Genomic DNA, 23,010 nt, shown 5'->3' on the forward strand with positions numbered 1-23,010 from the left:
TTCACCTTCAACATTTCCTGATTCTGACTAAGGCTCATCGACCCAAAGTATTAGTTTGGATTCTCCCACAATCTTCAGGACCCTTGACGTCAGACCAAGTTGGGCTTTGAACGCACAATTGCCAGGAAAGAGAGCTGAGGGGAAATCTTACGGATGGAGGTTCTGAATTTGCCTCCTCCGCTCTCAATATCATCTTGAGAATGAAAGGTGGATTCCCAATTCCTCTGACAGCAGAGTGATGGAAGCTCCCTGGGCTCACCAACCCCAGCATGGCAGCTGGATCCTCTGAGACAGGCACAGGGGGGGCCTTCATCATTGAGGTATCCTTGGAGACCTAAATCAAAATGAAGTCTTCAGAGGGCCAAGACAGCATGTCTATCTGGCCAAAACATCTGAGCTAAATGTGCAACCTTATCAAATTTTTTGCACTAAAATCATTGAACATGCAACCACACATTCTTTTTAAAAGGACCAAAGACATCTGTTCAATAAGGAGGAATGTTAAATGGATGGGTCAGCCCAGGAGACTTCCGTTAGATTAAGTGTCTTACACAAAGGCAGAGACTTGATGGGACAAATGGCCTGTTTCTTCACTGGAACATTCTATCATTCTACAGCCATATAAAAACAGGCCAGAGCAAAAATGGGCAGCACAGTGATTAGCACTGCTACCTCACAGCACCAGGGACCCCGGTTTGATTCCAGCCTTGGGCAACTGTCTGTGAGGAGTTTGCACATTCTCCCAGTGTCTGTGTGGGTTTCCTCTGGGTGCTCCGGTTTCCTCCCACAGTCCAAAGGTGTGCAGGCTAGGTGGATTGGCCATGCTAAATTGCCTGTAGTGTTCAGGGATGTGTAGATTAGGTGGGTTATTGGGGGATGGGTCTGGGTGGGATGCTCTGAGGTTCGATGTGGACTTGTTGGGCCGAAGGGCCTGTTTCCACACTGTAGGGATTCTCTAAAAAAAATACCGCAGATGCAATTTTAAAACTCAAACAGAAAATTTTGGAGATGTTCAGCAGGCTCGGCAGCATCTGTGGAAAGAATTCACCAACTTTTTCGTAGAATCCCTACAGCGCAGAAAGAGGCTGTTTGGCCCATCAAGTCTGCACTGACCCTCCAAAGAGCATCTCACCCAGACCCAGTCCCTCGACCCTATCCCCACAACACTGTATTTATCATGGTTAATCTACCAATGGACAACACAGACAATTTAGCATGGCTAATTGATCTAACCTGCACAGCTTTGGGCTGTGAAGGAAACTAGGGCACCCAGAGAAAAGTCACATAGACATGGGGAGAATATGCAACCTCCACCAATATATTACGTGAAATGGGCTTTTAACCAGTATGCAGTCAAAACAGCCCAAATGGACACATTTAATTTTCATAAATAAAGTTAGAAAACTTTGTAATAGTATTTTGAATAGAATAAGGCTGAGCAGCATTCATTTTTGCATGGTTATATCAGCACACTATGCACATGATGAAAGTAGCTGTCAAAGTCCTCTAAGTGCAAGCAATGAAGGACCACATTGGGTCTAGCATAGTAGAGGAAAACTAATTCCTTGTCTAACTAGAAGAGTATCTTGGAATTAATAAGTTGCTATTTATTGCCTGTTAGCAGTTAGTTGGGTCTTACTCCTTCGAGATCTTAAGCTGATGTGCCCACAAATCCATATACCATTTTCATGTGGTTGGTGCATTCCCCATATACAATGCTTACAGCCTACAGCCCCCTCTAGGTCTGCTGACTCTGCAGCCAGCTGCAGGGTCACGCTGGTTAAAAGCCCATTTCATGTAGTATATTGGTGGAGTTTGCATATTCTCCCCATGTCTATGTAGATTTCCACCAGGTACTCTGGTTTCCTTCCACAGTCCAAAGATGTGCAGGTTAGATGGATTGGCCATGCTAAATTGGCCATAGTGTCCATAGGTGGATTAACCATGCTAAATGCGGTGTTATGGGGATAGGATAGAGGGACTGGGTCTAGATGAGATGCTCTTTGGACGGTCAGTGCAGACTTGATGGGCCAAACAGCCTCTAACTGCGCTGTATGGATTCTATGAAAAAGTTGGTGAATTCTTTCCACAGAGTTGGTAGATGGCAAAATGCTGGGTGGGCTGCAGCAAAGAGAAGAAATACCCCCGAAATAAGGCCTTATGCAAGCGAATTGCCACGTCCATGGAAAATGCCTCTAGAGGCAGGAATACATTAAGAAACCACTGTGATGCAGCTACCCTCCATTTTTACCTCCGAACCTGTCAGAAATATTCAGCTCAATCCTTCTGTTTTTTACCCCCCAGCAGTGCTGCGTACCTGGCTGTGTGGTATGCAGCTATTTACAACTATTAGCATCCACAGAATTTAGCTTTGGGTGCCTTAAAAATTTTTAAACAATCTTCCTGTTAACTTGCATACCTCAGGTAACGAATACAAATAGATCTTAATAGCCTGATTTAGAATTTTGCAACACTCCAAACTCAGAATTCAAACCAGTTAAAAGCTACAGATAATAAAAATAGGGCTTAGACACAATGGCATGTGATTGAATTTACAAATATAATTTCGGAATGCTCAATGATGACATTATGTCGAAAAGCATGCTGATCTTTTAAATTGCTGCCTTTCATTTTGTGCATTTTACTTTGATAAGTAAATATAATTATTCACTTTTATATTATTGATCTTCTTGGCACCCAAAGAACAGTTTGAATTTTCCTGGGCCACCAGTAGTTCACAAGAACGGTTTTACTTTCCATATAATGCACAACATTAAAGGTAGAAGACAGAAGGTGGTGGTGGAGAGTTGCTTTTCAGACTGGAGGCCCGTGACCAGCAGTGTGCCAAAAGGATCAGTGCTGGGAACACTGCCTTTTGTCAATTATATAAATGACTTAGATGTGAACATACGAGGTATGGTTAGAAAGTTTGCAGATCACACTAATATTGGAGGTGTAGTGGATAGCGAAGAAGGTTACCTCAGAGTACGATGGGATCTTGATCAGATGGGAGAATGGGCTAAGGAGCAGCAGATGGAGTTTAATTTAGATAAATGTGAGGTGCTGCATGTTGGAAAGGCAAAATCAAGGTAGGACTTATACACTTAATGGTAAAGTCCTGGGGAATGTTGCTGAACAAAAAGACACCTTGGAGTACGTGGTCATAGTTCCTTGAAAGTGGAGTCGCAGGTAGATAGGAGTGAAGGCGGCATTTGGTATGCTTGGTCAGTCCATGGAGTATAGGAGTTGGGAGGTCATGTTGCGGCTGTTCAGGACATTGGTTAGGCCACTTTTGGAGTATGTTGTGCAGTTCTGGTCTACCTCCTATAGGGAGGATGTTGTGAAACTTGAAAGAGTTCATAAAAGATTTGTGAGGATCTTGTCAGGGTTGGTGGGGTGGGATGGGGGGAGGGGAGTAGGGTTTGAGCTATAGGGAGAGGCTGAATAGGCTAGGGCTATTTTCCCTGGAGCATTGGAGGTTGAAGGGTGACCTTATAGATGCTTATAAAATCATGAGGGGCATGGAAATTGCCGAGGTCTTTTCCCCACAGTGGGGAAGTCCAAAACTAGAGGGCATAGGTTTAAGGTGAGAGGGGAAAGATATAAAAAAAAGATCAAAGGGGTAACTTTTTCCACGCAGAGTGCATGTATGGAAAGAGCTGCCAGAGGAAGTGGTGGAGGCTGGTACAATTACAATTTTTAAAAGGCATCGACATGGGTTAATGAATAGGAAGGGTTTAAGAGGGATTTGGGCCAAATGCTGACAAATGGGACGAGATTTATACAGGATTTCTGGTCGGCATGGAAGAGTTGGACCGAAGGGTCTGTTTCCATGCTGTACGTCTTTATGACTCTATGACTCTATTAACTGGTGTTTATTAATGCAGCAAAGTAGCAGTAACTTTCATATTCCTGCAGGTGGCCCTAGTTAATAAGTTAAATGAAGCTGAACTGTACACAGAGCTGTCTACAGTGCTGCTATAACCAAAGAGGTTTCTGTTGGTTTACAAATGAACCGCTCAGACTTGGTCATGAGGATAAGACAATTGAGCTTTTGTCTCTCACTTGGAATCAAAACATTAGGAGCAAAAGTGGGCAATTGCCCCACTGGCCCATTATGATCTTGGTGAAAGAGCCATGGAAATCCCAGGGAAAAAAATATTCCCTGTTTGTCATTTTCTGGAGTTTGCCATAGCTCTCTCACTGATGTTAAAAGAAATAAGGATGCAAAATCTCCAAGAAAATCCAAACTGTTGTGGATACCTTGGTATTGTATTTCTGCTTTTAAAGCAGTTTTGCATTTTCTCTTCCTTTTGCATTTGCACTCATGAATTGGGAGGAAAGTAATCAATACTGTACATTAACAAAAGTTAGGTGTAATCACAGAATACCATAATGCTATCATTGAAAAAAGGAGGGAAAAAATGTATAAATTGGTGGCATAGTAGACAGTGAAGAAGGTTATCTAAGATTACAAAGGGATCTGGATCAAATGGGTCAAAGAGCTGAAAAATGGCAGATGGAGTTCAATCTGGATAAATGTGAGATATTGCACTTCAGTACAACAGATAAGGCTGGGCTTATACAATTAATGGCAGGCCTTGGATAGTGGTGTAGAACAGAGAGACCTAGGGGTTCAGGTACATAATTCTCTGAAGTTTGTATTACATAGAGACAGGATGATTAAAAAGGCATTCGGCATGCTCACCTTCATTGCTCAATGCTTTTAGTATCGGAGTTGAGAAGTCATATGGAGGTTGTACAGGACATTGGTGAGGCCTCTTCTGGAATACTGGGTCCAGTTCTTGTCACCCAGTAAATAGGAAGGATATTATGAAGTTGGAGAGGGTTCAGGAGAAAGGTTTGAGTTATAAAGAAATGGATAGGGTGGGACTGTTTTCCACTGGAGCGTAGGAGGTTGAGAGGTGACCTGATAAGAAGTTTATGACATAACGATGGGTATAGGTAGAGTTAATGGTAGTTGTCTTTTCCCTAGAATGGGGGATTAAGACGAGGGGGTGCATTTTAAAGGCGAGAGGAGAGAAGTTTAAAAGACATGAGGAGCAAATTATTTACACAGAGGGTGGTTTGTGTGTGGAATGAACTTCCTGAGGAAGTGGTGGATGTGGCTTCAGTTACAACGTTTAAAAGACATTTGCATAAGTACTTGAATGGGAAAGGTTTGGAGGGATATAGGCCAGGAGCAGGCAGGGTAGGATTAGTTTAGTTTGGAATTATGTTTGGCATGGACTGGTTGGACCAAAGGGTCTGTTTCCGTGCTGTATGACTATGACAAGATTTTATCCAGACAAAATAGTATGACACAGGATTTGATATGCAACAAAAGACCAAGGTCCAGTTAGTTTGTAAGCTATCGTCTTGATGATTGCATGATTCAACAATAATGTAATACTTAACTATCTTTAGAGATCAATTTCCAGGCACGAAAGGACACTAAGAAAACCAATGGTGGTAAATTTGGATAACTATCATCTTTTTGCTCCTATACATGCGACAACATAATAGATGATAATTTTAGCTTCCGAGTATCTTTATTACAGCAAAAAAATTGACCAATTCAGCTGAAAACTTAACAAAAATGTTTACTCCTGACCCACGTAAAGTAATAAAGATTCGTTACATTTTTGTGCTCCGTTGGCTTTTCTCAGCCCAGACAGTACGATGGATTCTACAGTACAGGTCTGCATCATTGAGGTAGACAGTATCAGCTAAAATTCCTCAGTCTGAATGTTATCTAGTAATCACCGTTGTTGATGTCAATCTAAGTGGGGGCAGGCTAGGACGCCTTGATTCGGATGGTTTCACAATCAAAAATGTCTGCTAGCACTGACTGCATGGGTAGAAATGTAACAAACAGCCTCTTAAACAAGGAAATGAAAGACCAGCGGCATCTGCAAAGGTCCTGTTACTAAACATTCACTCATCTCACATTATGGATTCTAAGAACTCTCACAACTGATGCTATGCTTTCTAAGTTGGCGGTGAGGTGGGGCTGGGTGGAGGGCTAGTTTTGTCCACTTATATGATCACTGTCATTGTACAGATTTGTTGAAAGAAATCGAGTGATATGTACAGCATGTGAATATAACCTTATTAACGGCATGATACATCAGCAATGTGCAAATTAAATAAAATTTGATGTGAACTACATAAACTGGTACAACATAATTTATTAGGCTGCTGCTTGTTGAATTATAAGGCTTCATCCATTTTAGATGCATTATAAATCCTCAAAATTTTTAGACAGCAGAAATAGGACTTGGTCAACAACACATCTTCTGAAGGTCAATCTTGGAGATCCAGATTTTCAACAAAGAGCCTGAACAATATTTACCTGTAATCACTATCCCATGAAATACATCAGTTTGGTTCAAAAAGTTGAATTTTAATTGATTAATTTTGTTTGAATTAATTAAATTCAGAGTAAATGATCCATATTTTTTCTAGTGTAAAACTTGACTCCACATATCAGTATCCTCCACTCGAGAATCAATGCAGCTTCAGAAAATGCAATGGTGCTGTTGGCATGGTATTTGCTTCACGTCAGATCAAGAGAAAGACCAAGAGCAAAACTGAAATTTGTATTCAACATTTGTTGATCTGCTTGTTGCCTTCAATACAGTTAGTCATGAGGACCAAGAAAAGATCATGGCATAATTTGGCTGTCTAGAAAAGTTCATAGTTGTGGTACAATTGTACAATGGCATATTTGTTCCTATCATGAATGATGAAGTTTTTTTCTGACACCTTCCCAGTCTATGTATTGGTTCGTAGCCTGTTTAGCATAATGTCCTCTGTTTTTCAAATCATTCTGGGACAGTGAAATTGCATTCTCATTAGATGTTGCACAGACAGCGATAGATACTTCAATTTAAGGATACTTGTAATATCTTAAACCAAAGTACATGATGCTGTGGTTCATACATTTCTTCTCACTGATGATTGTGCCCTAAACGTCAGTTTGGAGCACGAAATATAAGACTGCATTGCCCACTGCTCATCTGCATGTGATACAATTTTGCCCTAATCATCAGCTCCAAAAAGATTGAGGCCAAAAAAATCAGTGAAGATTTATGTCATTGAGAAAGGTCACTTGCCCATCATGTCTGCACCATCCAAGAAAAAAAAAAAGACCCACCTAGCCTGGTCTCACTTTCCAGTATTTGGTTCATAGAACTGCAGATTACTACACTCGAGACGCACTATCCTTTCATGCAGAGAGTTCCAGACCCCTTAACAGGAGGATAAAGAATTTTCTCCATCTCACCACTCAAAACACTTTAAATTTGCACTTCCTGCCCACTGTCCTTTCTGCTAAATAGGTGCTTCCCACCCACTCTATGCAGCCCCCTCACAATTGAGTGACTCTCCATTAAATCTCCCATCAGCCTCCTCTGTTCTAATGAGAACGACGTGAGCATATCTGATCTTTCTTCAGAGCTACAAATGAAAGCATCTTCTGTCCAATCTTTAGGGCATACCCTTTCTTCAATAAAGTGATGAGAACTGCAAATTGTATGCAAATTCTGGTCTAACTAATAATTTGTACCATACCAGTGTAACCTCCCTGATCAGACCAGGCTGAGCCTGGTACTCACGGTGCCTAGTTCAACCTACTTTGCCTTCTATGATCTGCTGATTCTTATTGTGGCCTCCAAATCAAAAATGGCTGCAACCAAGCCGAGAGTGGGTGGAAACACTGTCTGCTTGATTAAAGCCCATGTTTTTGACACTTTCCTGCAATGGGAGGTCCTTCAAAAAGCGCTTGCAACAGATATGCACCTATAGAACGCAGGTTGAAGTGGATTGATTTAGTTTTATTGTCACATGTACTCAAATGAGCACAGTGAAAAGTTTGCAGTTGCAGTTTGCAACATCTTAGGTACAAAAGTACCTAGGTACAGATACTTAAGATCAAATTCTTTGGAAGCAACAAAAAATAAGTAAAGAAATAAATAGTCCCGCATTGTAGGTCATAGGAGTAAATGAGAAAAATAAAGTAAAAGGTTCAGAATATCAGTCTTTCTGATGATTTGCTGTTCGATTTGCATTGTCTATATGAAATTCATGCAACATAAGAGTGCGTTGTGGTGCAAATGCTGGTTTCAAGCAGTATCACTCATGTCATTGGTCTTTGTAAATTGTAGATAGGTATCTTTGAAGTAGAAATAATCACAGGTGACCTTACAAAAGCCCTTTGCTGGCCACAACGCATACATATAATACAAGATTCACAAGGGTGCACAGGGCTACAGAATTGATTCTGTCTGAATTCTGTCTGTTTTCAAAACTGTAAACATAATTTATGACTCTATTATGTGCACTAATGCCTTTCATGGGTGATGTGAGGCTGGGAAGGAGAAGGAATCAGTGCTCATGCAGCACTTACGCTCTACTACCATTTATTTGCCACATGGCTGGTGATACATTTATTGGGTTATGGTCTGATGTCATAAGTATCAAGATAAATTACTACATGGCCCTCTTTGTCAGAATGTTCCGTGTTCCATTGGATGGAGGAATATGTTAAGTCGTCATTTGAAAGGGAGGTGAATGCGGACTGCTGATGTTGCTAAGGACCTGTTCTGTTTCTTATGCTCCCCACGTCGGTTCATTACAAGCTTGATTAATGGATCCAGCTACAGCAGGTACGGTCATTGCTATTACAGTGATACAACGACAGTGCAGAGAAATGAGACAGTAATTAATGCACCAACAAGCCCTGGACCAGTGGTAACCTCTAGCCTCTACATATGAAGGGGTCACAGCCGAAGAATCCTTGACGATGCGCTGAAAGCACCGGGTAGGCCAGAGGCTGTGGTCCTTAGTGCGGTCTTGGCTGGAAGAGTGACATGCAGGCTGAGAATGCCCTGGGACACTATTACTGAACTGTTCCAGCTTCTAACTTGGGACCTGCAAACAAGGCTATGTAGCCATCCTAACCAGGTCACCATAATGTGAAAACAGCATTGAACCTTTATGCTCCTGGCTCACTCTAGGAAACCACTATATGGGATCTTTCAATTGCCCTTCTACAAATGTATCAAGACTGCGGCCGATGCCATTTGTGCCAGATCACGCCAGTTTATCTGGTTTCCTCATGATGAGGTCAGATTGGCAGCCCGGGCAGTAGAATTCAGCAACATAGCTGCTTTCCCACAGGTGCAGGGCACAATCGGCATAAACACATTGCACTGAGAGGACCATATCACAGCACAACAAAGTCATCAATAGAAAAGGATTCCATTCTGTTAATGTGCAAGTGATCTGGGATCATTAGCTCTGAATCCTGGTAACTGTGACGCCTCCTTACATCCTTGAGATCTCTCCTCGAGTTCCTGGTCTGTCTTAGGGTCCAAATGCTGTACAAGAATGGTTACTGGCAGACAAGGACTATTGACTGTGACCATGACTGAAGACTTCAATATGCAACCCCTCACTGACGCTAAGTGTGCAGACAATACTGCTCATTCTTAATCCAACGCCATGATGCAGCAAACAATACAACTGCTGAAGATGAAGTTCCCCTGCTTGGCCTTGTTTGGGGGGTCAGGATGTAAAAGGTGGCTGCAGTATACCCCGGACAGAGCGTGCAGTATAATCCTAACATGATGTGCTCTGCACAACTGGAACAGGCGATAAATGGACGTGATGGATATGGAGGAAGTGGCAGAGCGGAAACTATTTTCCGAGGAGAATGAGGACATTGGGCAGGAGGAACATCACCTTCTGCATGATGAAGTGCAGCTGCATCAGGCACTACAATACAGTCAGGACCTGATTGACATCCAGTTTCCAGTAGAATGGAGCTGGTTGCTGTGTTCAATCATGAACTGTAAAATTGTTGGTGCTCAATGTGCAAGCAATACATTTGTACTCCAAGCAGCAAATGCAGCTTCTGTTTTGATTTCTGTTCACCTTTGGGGCAGGAAAGTAGAGGTGAATCTTTTGAAGTATTTGAAGGCCTTCCTGTATTGTGATGGCCACACATTCATTACTAATAGATGCTGGGAAATAGTGGGGATTCAGGAAAGTAATGACTTAAAGAAAGATGTAAGATGGCAAATGGCTAAGGATTGATCAGTTGTGTGACTTGTGCTTAAACAGCCATTGTTTCAGGAATGTGCTGTTGCATATGCAAGGAAGTGCCAGCCATGCCATCTGGTATGGTTTGTGGCTGCTGTGCCAACTTTGACAGTGAAGGGCGAATCCTACTGTCACCATTCCACAGAGTGCATGTCTCAGGCTCCAAGATGATGTTAGTGCTAGGGATGGCAGCTGATAGTCCGTGATATCCTGACAGTGGCAAGTACTTCTGACTACAGGGAATGGGTGAATCAGGTTGGCATCAGGGACAGTGGCAACATACAGCCTGGTAGGTAGTTAGTGAGGCAAATTAGGGATGACAGCATGAGAAATCCCACTTGGACTCGCAGAGAGAAACCCTCCACACTTCACCAAAATATGGTGAAATTCAGTCCCCTACGCCCAATATTTCACAGTGCACTTTAAATACAATACCTTTGTGAAGACAGATGCAAGAGTGTTCATTAACAATCACACCGATATCTTCTGCCTCTACACATAAAAACCGAAAAAGGCAAAGTCTGGGCTCTACTCTTTCCTTATTTGTTCTCTTAGTGTAATAATAAACCATCTGAATTAATCTTGTCAATGTTCTTTCATGCTCCTGCTTTGCTTTCCTAAATTTAACTCTCTAATGTCAATACTTTGCTTGACTTTCTGTAGTTTTGAGTTCTTGGTGTTGGACATAAGTGTTTCTCATCTCTCTTATCCTCTCCTGTAAGCTCCGTGACATCTGGGAAGTCTGGATTTGGCATTTTCCCACAGTGGGAACATGTTATCTTGAACCATTTGAATCTCCCTTTTGAATGCCTTCCATGGCCCCAACACGGATTTATCCGCAAGTAGCTGTTTCCAGGCTACTTTTTGCTAATACAATCCTCTGCTTTGTAAAATTACTCCTGCCACTAACTCTGCCTCTTTGTCCCTTTTTCATAATTAAATTAAAGCTAACAGAATTATGATCACTACCACGAAAATGCTTTCCCCACTGACATTCCTCCCAACTGCCTAGTTTCATTTCCTAAAAATAAGTCCCACACCTCTGCCCTCTCGTTTGACTTAGTACATATTGGCCAAAGAGTTCTCACAAATGCACCTCAAGCATTCTGTTTTTGTGCCAACTTGCCCCACAGAAAAAATATGCCAAGCCAACTGTTAACATCAATGGCATGGTCATCAGATTTACCTACCTTGGCAGCACTCTCTGCGGAACAGTATGTCAGAGGCCTGTATTGCCATTGGCAAGTTATTTCCGGTAGTGAAGAGGAATTAGTCTCCCAATGAAACAGAGAACATAAAAAGTGGTTGCTCTTCACACTATTCTGTATGCCTGAGAGGCAAGGACCAATTACCTCAGGTATGCTAGCTTGATGCACCGCTTTTGGCATGAAATTAACTCAATTAACTTTTTGTATTTGTTTATGAGATGTGGGCATCACTGGCTGGGCCAGTATTTATTGCCCATCCCTGATTGGCTGTTAAAAGACATCCACATTGCTGTGGTTCAGCAGTCACATGTAAACCAGATCAAGGATGGCAGATTTCCTTCCTTGGCAAACATGGAAAATAAAAATGAAAATTGCTAGTAGTTGTAAGAACACCATTAAGCTAGCTTTTTAAATCTAGATTTTTTTTTTTAAAAATTGAATTCAGACTTCACCATCCCATATGGCGGAATTCAAACCCATGTCCCCACAATGTTGAGCTGTGGTTCTGCATTACTAGTCCAGTGACATTACTACAACACCACACTCCTTAGTTGATGTTGAGGTCATTTTTGATTATGAAGGATGAATGTTACTACATCTGTGCACCCTCTCAGATGTGCTCATTCTGCAGCAGAGCCAACACAACTATTTTCACCTTGGCTGGGGCTACTTACATTACAGTCTACACTGATGTTGGGATTCTCACCCCATCGCCAAAGACAAGCCGTAAATCTGCCCATCATGTTGCAAGGATTGTATCGAATCATTAGAAAACCGTGTGGTAAGCATGGCAGAATTCCAGACTTGCTGTGGTTGGAGGCAAATCTCCTCACTGGCAACAGGGGCTGTCTTGCCTAAGCTCTTGCAGTAAAATTATGATGAAGCAGTCGTTACTGTTGCAAAAAGCATTTCAAAGGACTTCACAAAACCAGCTTGGAGTACAGTGAGTATACAGGCAGTATGTGACTGTAGAATTATAATTTAAAAGAGGCTGTATGTGTTCTCCTTGGCTAATTATATGTTTGTGGTGGTGACTTCCCTGGGTCTGAATCTTTGTGGTTCAACTCATCTCCCTTTGAAAATTCCTGAATTAAAGATTGGCTCCTATATTGTAAGAGAGGAACCACAGGAAGTACTAGAGGAAACTGAATGTTTGAATGACAATGATTAGAACATTTCCTTTAGGGAAAGGATGAATGAGGCTATCATGCTGTAACATTTCAGGATTTCCTAAATTAAAGTCCCAGCATTTCACAACATTGCAAACATCAGTTTATAAAAGTTATTTGCAAAACAGAAAATCTGTCATGAACTGCCTTAAAGAAATGTCTTCCGGTTGGTCTCTTATTACACCAGTCTGGAAATTTACTGTGCTAGTTCCATTTTTGCCTCTTTTAAAGCTTGCTGTGTTAAGGATCTCTTTTCAGCCACTGAACTTAAAATAATGTCTAGGTAAGCCATAGTAAATTCAAAAACTGCATTTCAGTTTTCCAACATCTGCAGTATTTTGCTTTTATTCAAGACAGAAAGAGATTTTCTTACATTCATTGATAAAATCTGTGTGTTCAGCATATCTATTATATCCAAAAGTGTCTCACTTGAAAGAACTTTATTTCATACGATTGTGCAATTTCATTATCCCCCTTACAAAATGGCAGTCAAGGTATTAATGACTTGAATACTACTGAAGAGAGATGCATGTGGGCAAAGGTTTTTGTGTTACACACATCAGGGCAAATACAAGAATATCAAATATCAAACAACCACAATGATTCATGCTATAAACAACAGAAAGGCACTGACTGCCTATGAGATGTGAAGGTGCCAATGTTGGATTGGAGTTGATAATGTCAGAAGTCACACAACACTAGGTTACAGTCTAACAGGTTTATTTGAAATCACAAGCTTTCAAAACACTGCTCCTTCACCAGGTGAAGTGGAGGGAAGCGCACAGACAGAGAATGCAGGCTATTCAGCTCATTGAGTGTCCTCTGCCATTCAGTGAGATTATGGTTGATCTGATAACCCTCATTTCTACTTTTCAGCCTTTTCCCCCATACCCTTTGATTCCCTTACAGATTAAAAATCTGCTGATTTCAGCATTAAATATTCTTAATGACACAACCTTGACAGCTCTCTGCAGTAAAGAAATTCCACACATTCACTACCTTTTGAGAGGAGAAATTCCTCATCTGTTTCAAATGAGTGATCCCTTATTTTGATATCACGCCTTCCAGTCCTAGGTTTTCCTCAACCTCTCCATATTAACCTTGTCAAGCCCTCCAAGAATATGGTGTATTTCAATAGGATCACCTCTCATTCCTCTAAACTCCAATGAATACAAGTTCAACCTACTCAACCTCTCCTCATAAGAAAATTCCTCTATACCAGTGATCGAGTCAGTGAACCTTATCTGAACTGCCTCTGATGCCAGTGTATCTGTTTTTGGAGGAGACCAAATATGTTCACAGTATTCTTGGTCTGTCTAACGAGTGCCTTGTATAGTTTTAGCAAGACTTCCCTTTGTTATTATCCGTTCCCTTTGATATAAAGGCCACATCGCATTTGCCTTCCCAATTACCTGCTGAACTTTGAAGTTAACTGTTTTTGTGGTTCAGGCATGAAAACTCCAAAATGCCCATGCTGCAAATTTCTGCAGTCTTTCTCCATTTAAATAATATTCAGCTCCTCTATTCTTCCTGCCAAAGTGCACAAACTCACATTTTCCCACATTATGATCCATCTGCCAAGATTGTGCTGACTCACTTAACCTGCCTATATCTGTCTGTTAATTCAGTGTCATTCTGACCACTTATCTTACCATCTATTTTAGTGTCATCTGCAAACTTGACACTGAACTCACTCATACTGATTTGTACTCTCATTAGCATTTTACTTCTCAGCCCTTCAACCTGACTAGTTAAGGAACTGTTCTGTTAGTTGTCCTGTTCACTTACATCCCAGATACCATGTTTTCTCCACTAGGCCATTATCAGTTTATACTTTCAGTGAATGGACGGGTAAAACTATTTTGATCTCATGGTGCAGAAGCAAAGCTAATTAACAGCAAACAACATGAAATTAGATTTTGCTGTGGCATTTTAACATAAAACCTGAGTTTAAGTCACTTTGAACTTCTGCATGACTGTAAATATTGGAAGGGAATGCTGCATAGGGAGTTTAAAAAGAAGCCATTCAGATATCACCAATTTTAGTCCCCAGAGAAGTTGAAAGTTCCAGGTAATGAAACACAGATTCAGTTTAAATAGGGAAGGTTAAGGTATAGCATCATTATCCTGTGCGTCGTAAGCAGGTGGAATAGCCTATTCAGGGAGGAAGCATTAGTGATTCAGCAGCTAAGTAACCAGGTCAGATGGCCAATTAAACAATATGCAGAAAGGTTCCAAAAGGACATGTGGAGCAACTTTTTTTCGTTGAAAAATAGAGCGGTTAGTGTGTGGAATGAACTGTCAGAGGAAGTGATGTATGCAGGTACAGTTACAATGTTTAAAAGACATTTGGATAAGTAGATGAATAGGAAAGGCTTGGAGGAATATGGACCAAATGCAGGCAGGTGAGACTAGTTTAGTTTGGAACCATGGTCGGCATGAACTAGTTGGACCAAAGGGTCTGTTTCCATGCTGTATGACTCTACAACTGTATTACCGTGGATCTGGAAATACATTAAGGCCAGACCAGGTAAGGATGGTAGATTTCCTTCCCTAAAGGGCAGGAGTGAAAATGCGTTTTTGTTTAAATTAATGTTTCATAGTCACCATTGTGGAGACAAGCTTTTGTTTACAGATTTTACTAATTCGAATTTAAATTCTATCAGCTGCTATGAGAAATTTTAAAGCCACATCCCTCGAACATTAGCACGGGTCTCTGAATTGCTAGTTCAGTGATATTACCATTGCTGTACCAATTCCTGATTCTCTGTTCTCCAGGGTTTACCCTCTAACTTACCACCAGCAACAGTACAGAAAGTTCATTTTTAGTCCATAAAAACTTAATACATATAGAGAGAGAGAGAGAGAGAGAGAGAGAGAGAGAGAGAGAGAGAGAGAGAGAGCGAAATTCTTTAGAGTCAGAATAAATGCCAACAAACTACAGGCAAATTTTTATACTTTGGTTCATAGAAGGAGGAAGCCCAAATACAGTAATTAGCAACTATTTAGCTCAGCTCAAACATTTTTGCCAATCATACAGAAATTACCAAAGGAAGTAATTAGGAACAAAATAAATACTTAGAAAGTAATAGACAGATCAGAGATCAACGAGAGCCTCCACCAGGCAAGTTATGTTGGAGTTACCTAGCAAACATTTAAATAAAAGGGCAACAGCTACAGGGTTGGTCAATGTAGCCTTTCCGGAGGAATTTATGAAATGCCACGTAGCAAATTCATTGTGAATATTACACCCCATGAGTCTCCTGATTGCATCAGAGTTCATACAGTAAGGGTTGGGGGTGTGGGGGCTGCAGTGTGGTGGCTGGACAGGTAGGATCAACTCAGAGGCTGGCTGGCATCATCGGTGTTGCTGTTTGAAGTTTTTTTTTGTTTAAGAGTGATTAAAATTTTACTAAGCTGGTGCCGTCATTCTAACACTTTCTACGCCATCATTGCAATACTTGAAGTCAGGAGTAAACACATCACCCTGGTTTCCAATGCTGATACGACATAAGTTAGTTCCCCTCCAAGCCATATACCATCCTGACTGCCAACCAAATTGTCACTCCTTCATTGTCACTGAAATTCTGGAAATCCTTCCTGGACAACTTTGTGGGTGTTCCTACACCTCATGGACTGCAGCAGTTCAAAAGGCAGGTTATCACCACCTTTTCAAGGTCAGTCAGGGATAGGTAATAATGCTGGATTAGCGAGCAACACCTACGTCCCATGACAAAACTTTAAAAGAAGAGAAATATGTGGGGTGATTCAACTCTTACAATACACGTGTTGTATTTGTCCTATAAACAAAAAGGTCATTCTCCAATGAAAAGGTTCCACTTATCCCATAAAAACCGAAAGAACTGCATATGCTGCAAATCAGAAACAAAAACAGAAATTGATGGGAAAGCTCAGCAGGTCTGGCAGCCTCTGTTGAGAGAAATCAAAGTTAACAATTTGGGTTGAGTGACGCTTCCTCAGAACATGGGAAATGCAGGCTTACAGGGATAGGGTAGGGGGTGGGTCTGGGTAGGATGCTCTTCAAAGGGCTGAATGGCCTGCTTCCATTCTGCAGGGATTCTATGATTACAGGTTGCATTCATATTTAGTGCCTTTTTAAACTTAATTGTAACTAGGCAGTTCTTCAAGGAGGAACAACCAGCAAAAATTACAAACCAAGTAAATAAGATAAATGGAAAATTACTACACAGAGTATATCTAAGAACAGGTGGTTTATATTTACAGTAATTACCTGGTTTCTGTCTATTTTGACCTTAGCCCTTCTTAGTAGTTCTACTTTCAATACAAGATCATGATTTTAAAGGATAGTATAGTGAAATTAAATGGTTACTAAACTTCAGTTTGCTTCCTACACAATGAAATATTTTAAGTGCAGGTTATAATTACCTAGTCTCGAGATGCAATTCATGCAACTTCAAGCTTCAGGATGACAGAAGTGAGACAGAATAGAAATTTTTCTGGAAGAAAATGCACCAGACAAATTACACCTCTGAAAGTCTTCATGCTTTTGTCTAATGGTTCAACTCTGTTATTCAGTCCATTAAGAACTCAACAAAAATCTCTCCATTTTGATCTGCATCAAATTACAACTCACTGTTTATTTGACCATATGCAGCTTATTTTAAAAACTCAAACTTTCAGTTGAAAAATAGTCATGATTTGGACTTCTATGATTCTACCCACATGAAGGTTATCAATATATTTATTATAGGGGCCAAAAATCATTTTGGCTTATTTTTCAATTCCTTATCAGTTATTATAACAACACAGCTATTTTCCCTTTTCCATGGACCCTAAATCCCAGTTTACATCTGACCAATGCTTCTCTGCATAGTCCGGTCATTTGTATTCAATGGAGAAACTGGATGGACGACTCCGAATTTCTATGCTGACAAAAAGCCATTGAATGCTCTCTCCAAGAGAAATTTAACTAGATCCACTCCCCTACTCTTTCTCTGTAACCTGCAAATATTTTCCCTTCAGGTACTTAGCCAATTCTCCATTAAAAATGTCACATACAAGATACAGACGCTTGACTTGCAAATTCCACCATCTTATTTTTTCCATTGGCTGAAATTATTTCAAAAAGTAAAAGCACCGACTTAAAATAGCAACAGCAATTAGCCAATCACACAGGCTAATTAAATTTCAAGAAACTAATATGCAATAATTGTCTGAACTGTAGTTAACACTTTTAAATCAGAGACTTAGTCCACCCAGCTAAGCTTGAAGAAACTCTCATCCTGTGTAGATTTACACCACCATGATAAATTTTACACCTTGGAGATGAATGATATCAAGATTAGAAATAATGAAGTCAGAAACAGAAGTAAACAAACCAAGATTCTCGCTAGCGAATTTTGAGATGGCAATTCATAGGGATTATTGCTTGTTAACAGACCAGTAAATGTAATCTTGCCTCATTAAATATGCAGCTCCTGTCCTACCACTTGCCACAAGAAACTAGACGTCAACAATTCCTGACACGGAAGTCCGAGTGGGTACCTGGCTTATGTTCGCACCTCTGTCCCATCATTTCAGATACCTGACAACATTTCAAGGCACGCGCCCTGGCAACACATGCTCATGGCACATCTCTGATGCATTTACACTATGTGCCTACACTTCTATGCTGTATCTCAGGGTGCACCAAAAACTTTCATTTGAATGCTGCTGCAAGTAAATTTTACCCACAGGGACAGGCACCCAGTTTATGGATTGAACCAGGGCGTATCTCAAGGCTGTTTGCTTGCTCTCTCAGCGCTTGCCTACCTGTACACCTCAAAGCATCCTTGTCTTGACTTGCATTTTTGCACTTTGGCCCCTCAGCCAGAGCTGCCAGGTTCACAGTATTTCTGCATTGTCTTGTGATTTGATGCAGGCACAAAGCCAGGAGTCCTGTCAAAGGTCCTAATTTAAGTCAAGACACTTGGCAGCCACTGGGAGTTTCTGTGAATGCAGACAGACGTGCCACACATTGGCTTCTGATACCATGCAGGTCCGTTGGAGATTGTGCAGTGCAGAACAAGTAAGAGGGAACATTGCCCAGCACCTTCTGCCCTATGGTCAGCTGTCTTCTCCTGGATAGAGAGAAAGGGAGGTATTAAGGAAGATGATTAGATGATGCCTCACAACCAATAAACAAGGTTTGATGAAGCACTACATGTTAAGCCTAATCAAAAGCTGGGTGCCAGAGAAGTGAGTGCATCTGCCTTCAATATTTTGGACGTGGCAAGACCCACATTTATTGTTCATCATGAAACTTTGATATAACTGAATGTCCAGTAGTGACAAGGGCATGGATGAGAAATGAGGAACATTATGGAGGTGGCAGCAGTTAACAGCCTTGGTGATAGAGGGGCGAGTGGCTTGGAATCTCAACTCAGCCACACATAAGACTCAGACATTGTGAACAGTCCAGTTTGGCCTCAGACACGTACCATGGGAGGACAGATTGAAACAGAAATACAATTTTCTTCCTGTCTGTCCAATGTGATGTCTCAGTCCTTGCATGGAATTTTGTATATTACATTGGTTCTGTCCATAGTGGCTAAGGATCTTTGGTTCGAGTTAGCACTTGGCGTAGGGTTGATGTGGGTTTGTGTGCTATTCTGATGCCTAATGGTTGTAGTTGTCTTGCGGTCAGTTTGGATATGTTCTTGATGTATGGTAGCGTGATGAGTATATTAGGGTGTGCAGTATCTTCCTGTTGCTGTTCGTGTGATAGGCATCGTCAGATCCAGTTGTTAGGGTATCCATTGTCCTTAAATACTTGGTGGAGGTCCTCTTCTTCTAGGCCAGACAGGAAGAAAATTGGCCACAAGAGTACAAGAACACCAACTAGCAACAAAAAACACACAACCAACACTCACTCATCTCCATTCACATGGATCAGGAGAACCACCAGTTTGATTGGGACATCACCAGGATCCTAGGACGGGCCAAACAGTGACAAACAGAAATTCCTAGAGGTCTGGTTCTCCACCAAGAAGGCCATCATCAAACACATAGAACTAGACTCTATCATATACACCACTGTGAAGAAAAACCAGAAATGAGTTCATCAAGTCCAACGGACCCCAGAGTTTAAATACCAGGCGGGAAAACACAATAGCGCTTCTTCGGAGGCTGCACTGATGATGTTACCCAGCAGGGCAACGAAACGTCTGCAAACTAACGAACCAACCGCAGCATCCACAACCTGAGTCACAAATCTGCTCAAAGAACCTTAGACACTAGAGATGGTGAGAGTGGTGTTGAGGCAGAGCTGAGCAGAGCACATAGGTGGCAATCAGTATTTTGCTTTCAGAGAATGTTGTTCAGAGGCAGAAATTGGAAGGGAACAGTTTGATCTTTGACTTACTACAGATGTAAGAGGAGCAAGATAAGCTTTTGCATGTGATCCTTTTGACTATGAGAGAATAGATAGGAATGGAGTTGAACCAGTTACAGTTCCTCCCAGCAGAGGAGATTTGAAGAATGCATGATTTAATACAGATACTGCAACTTGTAATGGGCGCAGTCATGCTATGGCCTACTACCAACTTAATGTTTTATTTAATCCTCACTAAATCTGCACCATGTTACTGTACTATTAGCACCAAGTTTCTCCTTGTTCTTATATCCTCAAAGAACACGAATTGCATCTATTCATTTTCTAGAAGGCAATACTTTTCACTTGTCAGTGAAGTTATAATTCACATAAATTAAAACCCAGAGTAATAAAGATAGGGGACACAACGTAATGCAAAAAGACACCTCACATTCGGGGGTGGGTTATAACTCACTCAGAGATAGTAAGAACTGCAGATGCTGGAATCAGAGATAACACAGTAGGCCAGGCAGTATCAGAGGAGCAGCATCCTCCGATGCTGCCTGGCCTGCTGTGTTCTTTCAGCTCCACACTGTTATCTCACATTCTGGGGATCGATTTGCAGAACGAGTAGTTAATGAGCGATTGAGAGCTTCACATATTTTGTACTGAGCAGGACAGGCCAATATCATTCCCGGCTGGTATGTTCTTTAGAAAACAATGGCTAGCAATCAGAAGCTGCTTTCTATTCAGTCATTAAACTGGCTCCAGATAAAGCTCACCATTCTTCCTTGCTTTTCAAAGCATCTGCTGTGGTACGTTCAGGGTTAAGATAACATTAATCCCTCAGTAATTGGAAGTTTATTTCAAACGTTTTCGGCAGGATGGGCGCTGTAGTTTTTTATTACCTAATCAGCGATGATGTATGCGCATTCTTCAGGAATTGAAGCTACTTCAAGCATCATATTTTTTTCTCTCTCTTGCCATCAATTCCACATCACTGTGGCTATAGAGCTCTCCTTTTTATTTTTAATCCTGTTTATTTTTGAAAACTGCAGAAATTGTTAGTTTAATTAAACTACACCATTCTAGGATCCAAATTATGCCATTGAGAATACCGTTTACCCCATCGAGATATCAGGTTCTTAAGAGGCCTTGCCAATGTTACCACAATTTAAGAAGGTAAAAAAGCGTTAAACAAAACAGTTAAATAAACTGCAGATGCTGGAAATCTGAAACAGAAACAGAAACAGAAACGACTGGAGAAACTCGGTAGGTCTGGCAGTTTTAACGTTTCGAGTCCAGTCACCTTTTACTTTTCTCTCTGCCAGAGCTTGCTGAGTTTCTCCAGCAATTTTCTGTTTCGTGTCAAATGTGGACGGGGAAGGTCTCTGCCAGTGAATAGCAAGACCCCACGAACGGGGACTGGGAACGGATTGTCCACGTTGTGCCCGAACAACCAGGGAACCAAACCACCTCACTCTCACACTACTACCCAGGCTCCAGGTCTCCATCAGGCTTCTCTTAAGTATTTTCTGCAATTATTCAAAGGGGTGAACGCGTTCAGAATGACGAGGTTACATAAATACACAGGAATTTCTCCTTTGAGCATTGCCCCCCCCCCCCCCCCAGTCCTCCAGGCTCCGTTTGGTACTGGGGGTGATCAGGAGAAACTCCAGTGTGCTAGGATTTTTTTTGTTCCCAGTCGACAGTTAATTTATGACTTAAAACACGAGCAAGCAATTCATCTCCTGACTCCAGTGTCTTAAGCATGTGTTCTGGATTAAAATCGGCTCGTTACCACTTCACGTCAAAATGCTCACTTTAGGATCAGTTTGTCCTTATTTTGTTTTAAATGGAAGTACCCCACAGCCCTCCTTTTGAACAGCAATACTCACATCGTTTTTATCTGCTACTTTCACACGGAGGCTTTTGGCAAACCCAGGGCTAGGCTGTAGCGCTGAGAGACAGAGCAGGACAGCAGCAAGCACTCTTAAAAAACTTCCCTGCCAACTTCCACAGCGACCCATCGTCCCGACTGTGCTCCCGTCGCTATCAGAGGGCGGCGAACGAAGGTTCAGAGCTAGACTGGCCGCGTTTGCCTGCAGAGTCTGAGTAAGGGCAGCGAGTTAAAGCCGAGGAGCGGTACGGCACAGATCCAAGCTGGGGAAGTCTTTCTTTTTGTGTCTGTGTGATTAGATATTCACGCCTCTCCTCCACCCACCGACTGCCTTTACCCTAATATTAGCCAGATATATTTAGATATCTGCAAGCGTCTTCTCTTCTGACAGTCTGCCCTCACACACCGAGTACAATAAACTCCTTAACTGGGACCCCTAGCTCTGGGACCCCCATCTCCCTTACAGCTGTGTAGAATGAGCAGCTGACCCGTGTTCATTAAAAAAAAACAATAAAGCAGCCGGCATATGGGAGTAATGAAACAATTTTTGACATGGTGTAAATTTAAATCTGATGTAAAAAAGAAATAAATGAGGCAGATTCCAACGTGCGATAAAGCGGAAAAAAGAACGTTTAGGACACAATTTAAAGCGGTAGGCGGATTAAATTCAAGAAACAAGAGTTGGAAATAAGATTAGTGTTTGAAGACGGTGCCAAATGCAAATCCAGGTGCCTCATTGTTGCTATGTGCAAACGTTATATCTACACTAACAGACCCATTCTGTATTTATCTTCATCGAGCGATTAATTAATTGTAAAAACGGTTTTATTTATTAGTTCAGGCGCATTCATGGACAAGTTCAAAGGAGGTTTTCATGTCAACGTGATATAGCTTTCGTACGCGGTCTGACTCTAGTTTGGAATTTCTAATCCTGAGGTTGCTATGAACACTGGCAAGTCGTTTATCCTTGGACAACCTTGAAAAGTACAAGTATAACCCATACAAAATCATCTTCTAAAACTGTACTGTGCATATAAACATTCCAAACATTTGCTGAACTGGCAATTTTAGCGCAGGGAAACCCCAGTTGGAAGATGGTCTCGATGTCACAGATGGTGAATGGACATTCTGCATCCGAGTGTAAACTGGCAAGGGGTAATTTCCTCAAAATAATTTTTCACCACCACATCCTAGGACCTAACTCCAAAAGTAGGTTGCCAGTTTTTGTACCCATGCAGATTCAAAAACACCATCAATCAATGTGTAATTGGCAGTAAAACTGTCATCCTATGC

At 41.4% G+C, this 23,010-nt stretch overlaps 1 protein-coding gene across 2 annotated transcripts in view; it reads right to left on the reverse strand.

Moving 5' to 3' along the window:
• Positions 1 to 22,182, reverse strand: part of wfdc1 (WAP four-disulfide core domain 1) — a 52,417-nt gene extending 30,235 nt beyond the window's left edge. For both annotated transcript variants that reach the window (XM_048605770.1, XM_020526869.2), the window contains exon 1: positions 21,716 to 22,182. In XM_048605770.1, the coding sequence (XP_048461727.1) occupies positions 21,716 to 21,847 (132 nt within the window). In that variant the 5' untranslated portion in view covers positions 21,848 to 22,182. The remainder of the gene's footprint in view (positions 1 to 21,715) is intronic.
• Positions 22,183 to 23,010: the final 828 nt, after the last annotated feature.

The sequence above is a fragment of the Rhincodon typus genome, chromosome 15 (assembly GCF_021869965.1).
Source record: "Rhincodon typus isolate 14 chromosome 15, sRhiTyp1.1, whole genome shotgun sequence".
NCBI lineage: Eukaryota > Metazoa > Chordata > Chondrichthyes > Orectolobiformes > Rhincodontidae > Rhincodon > Rhincodon typus.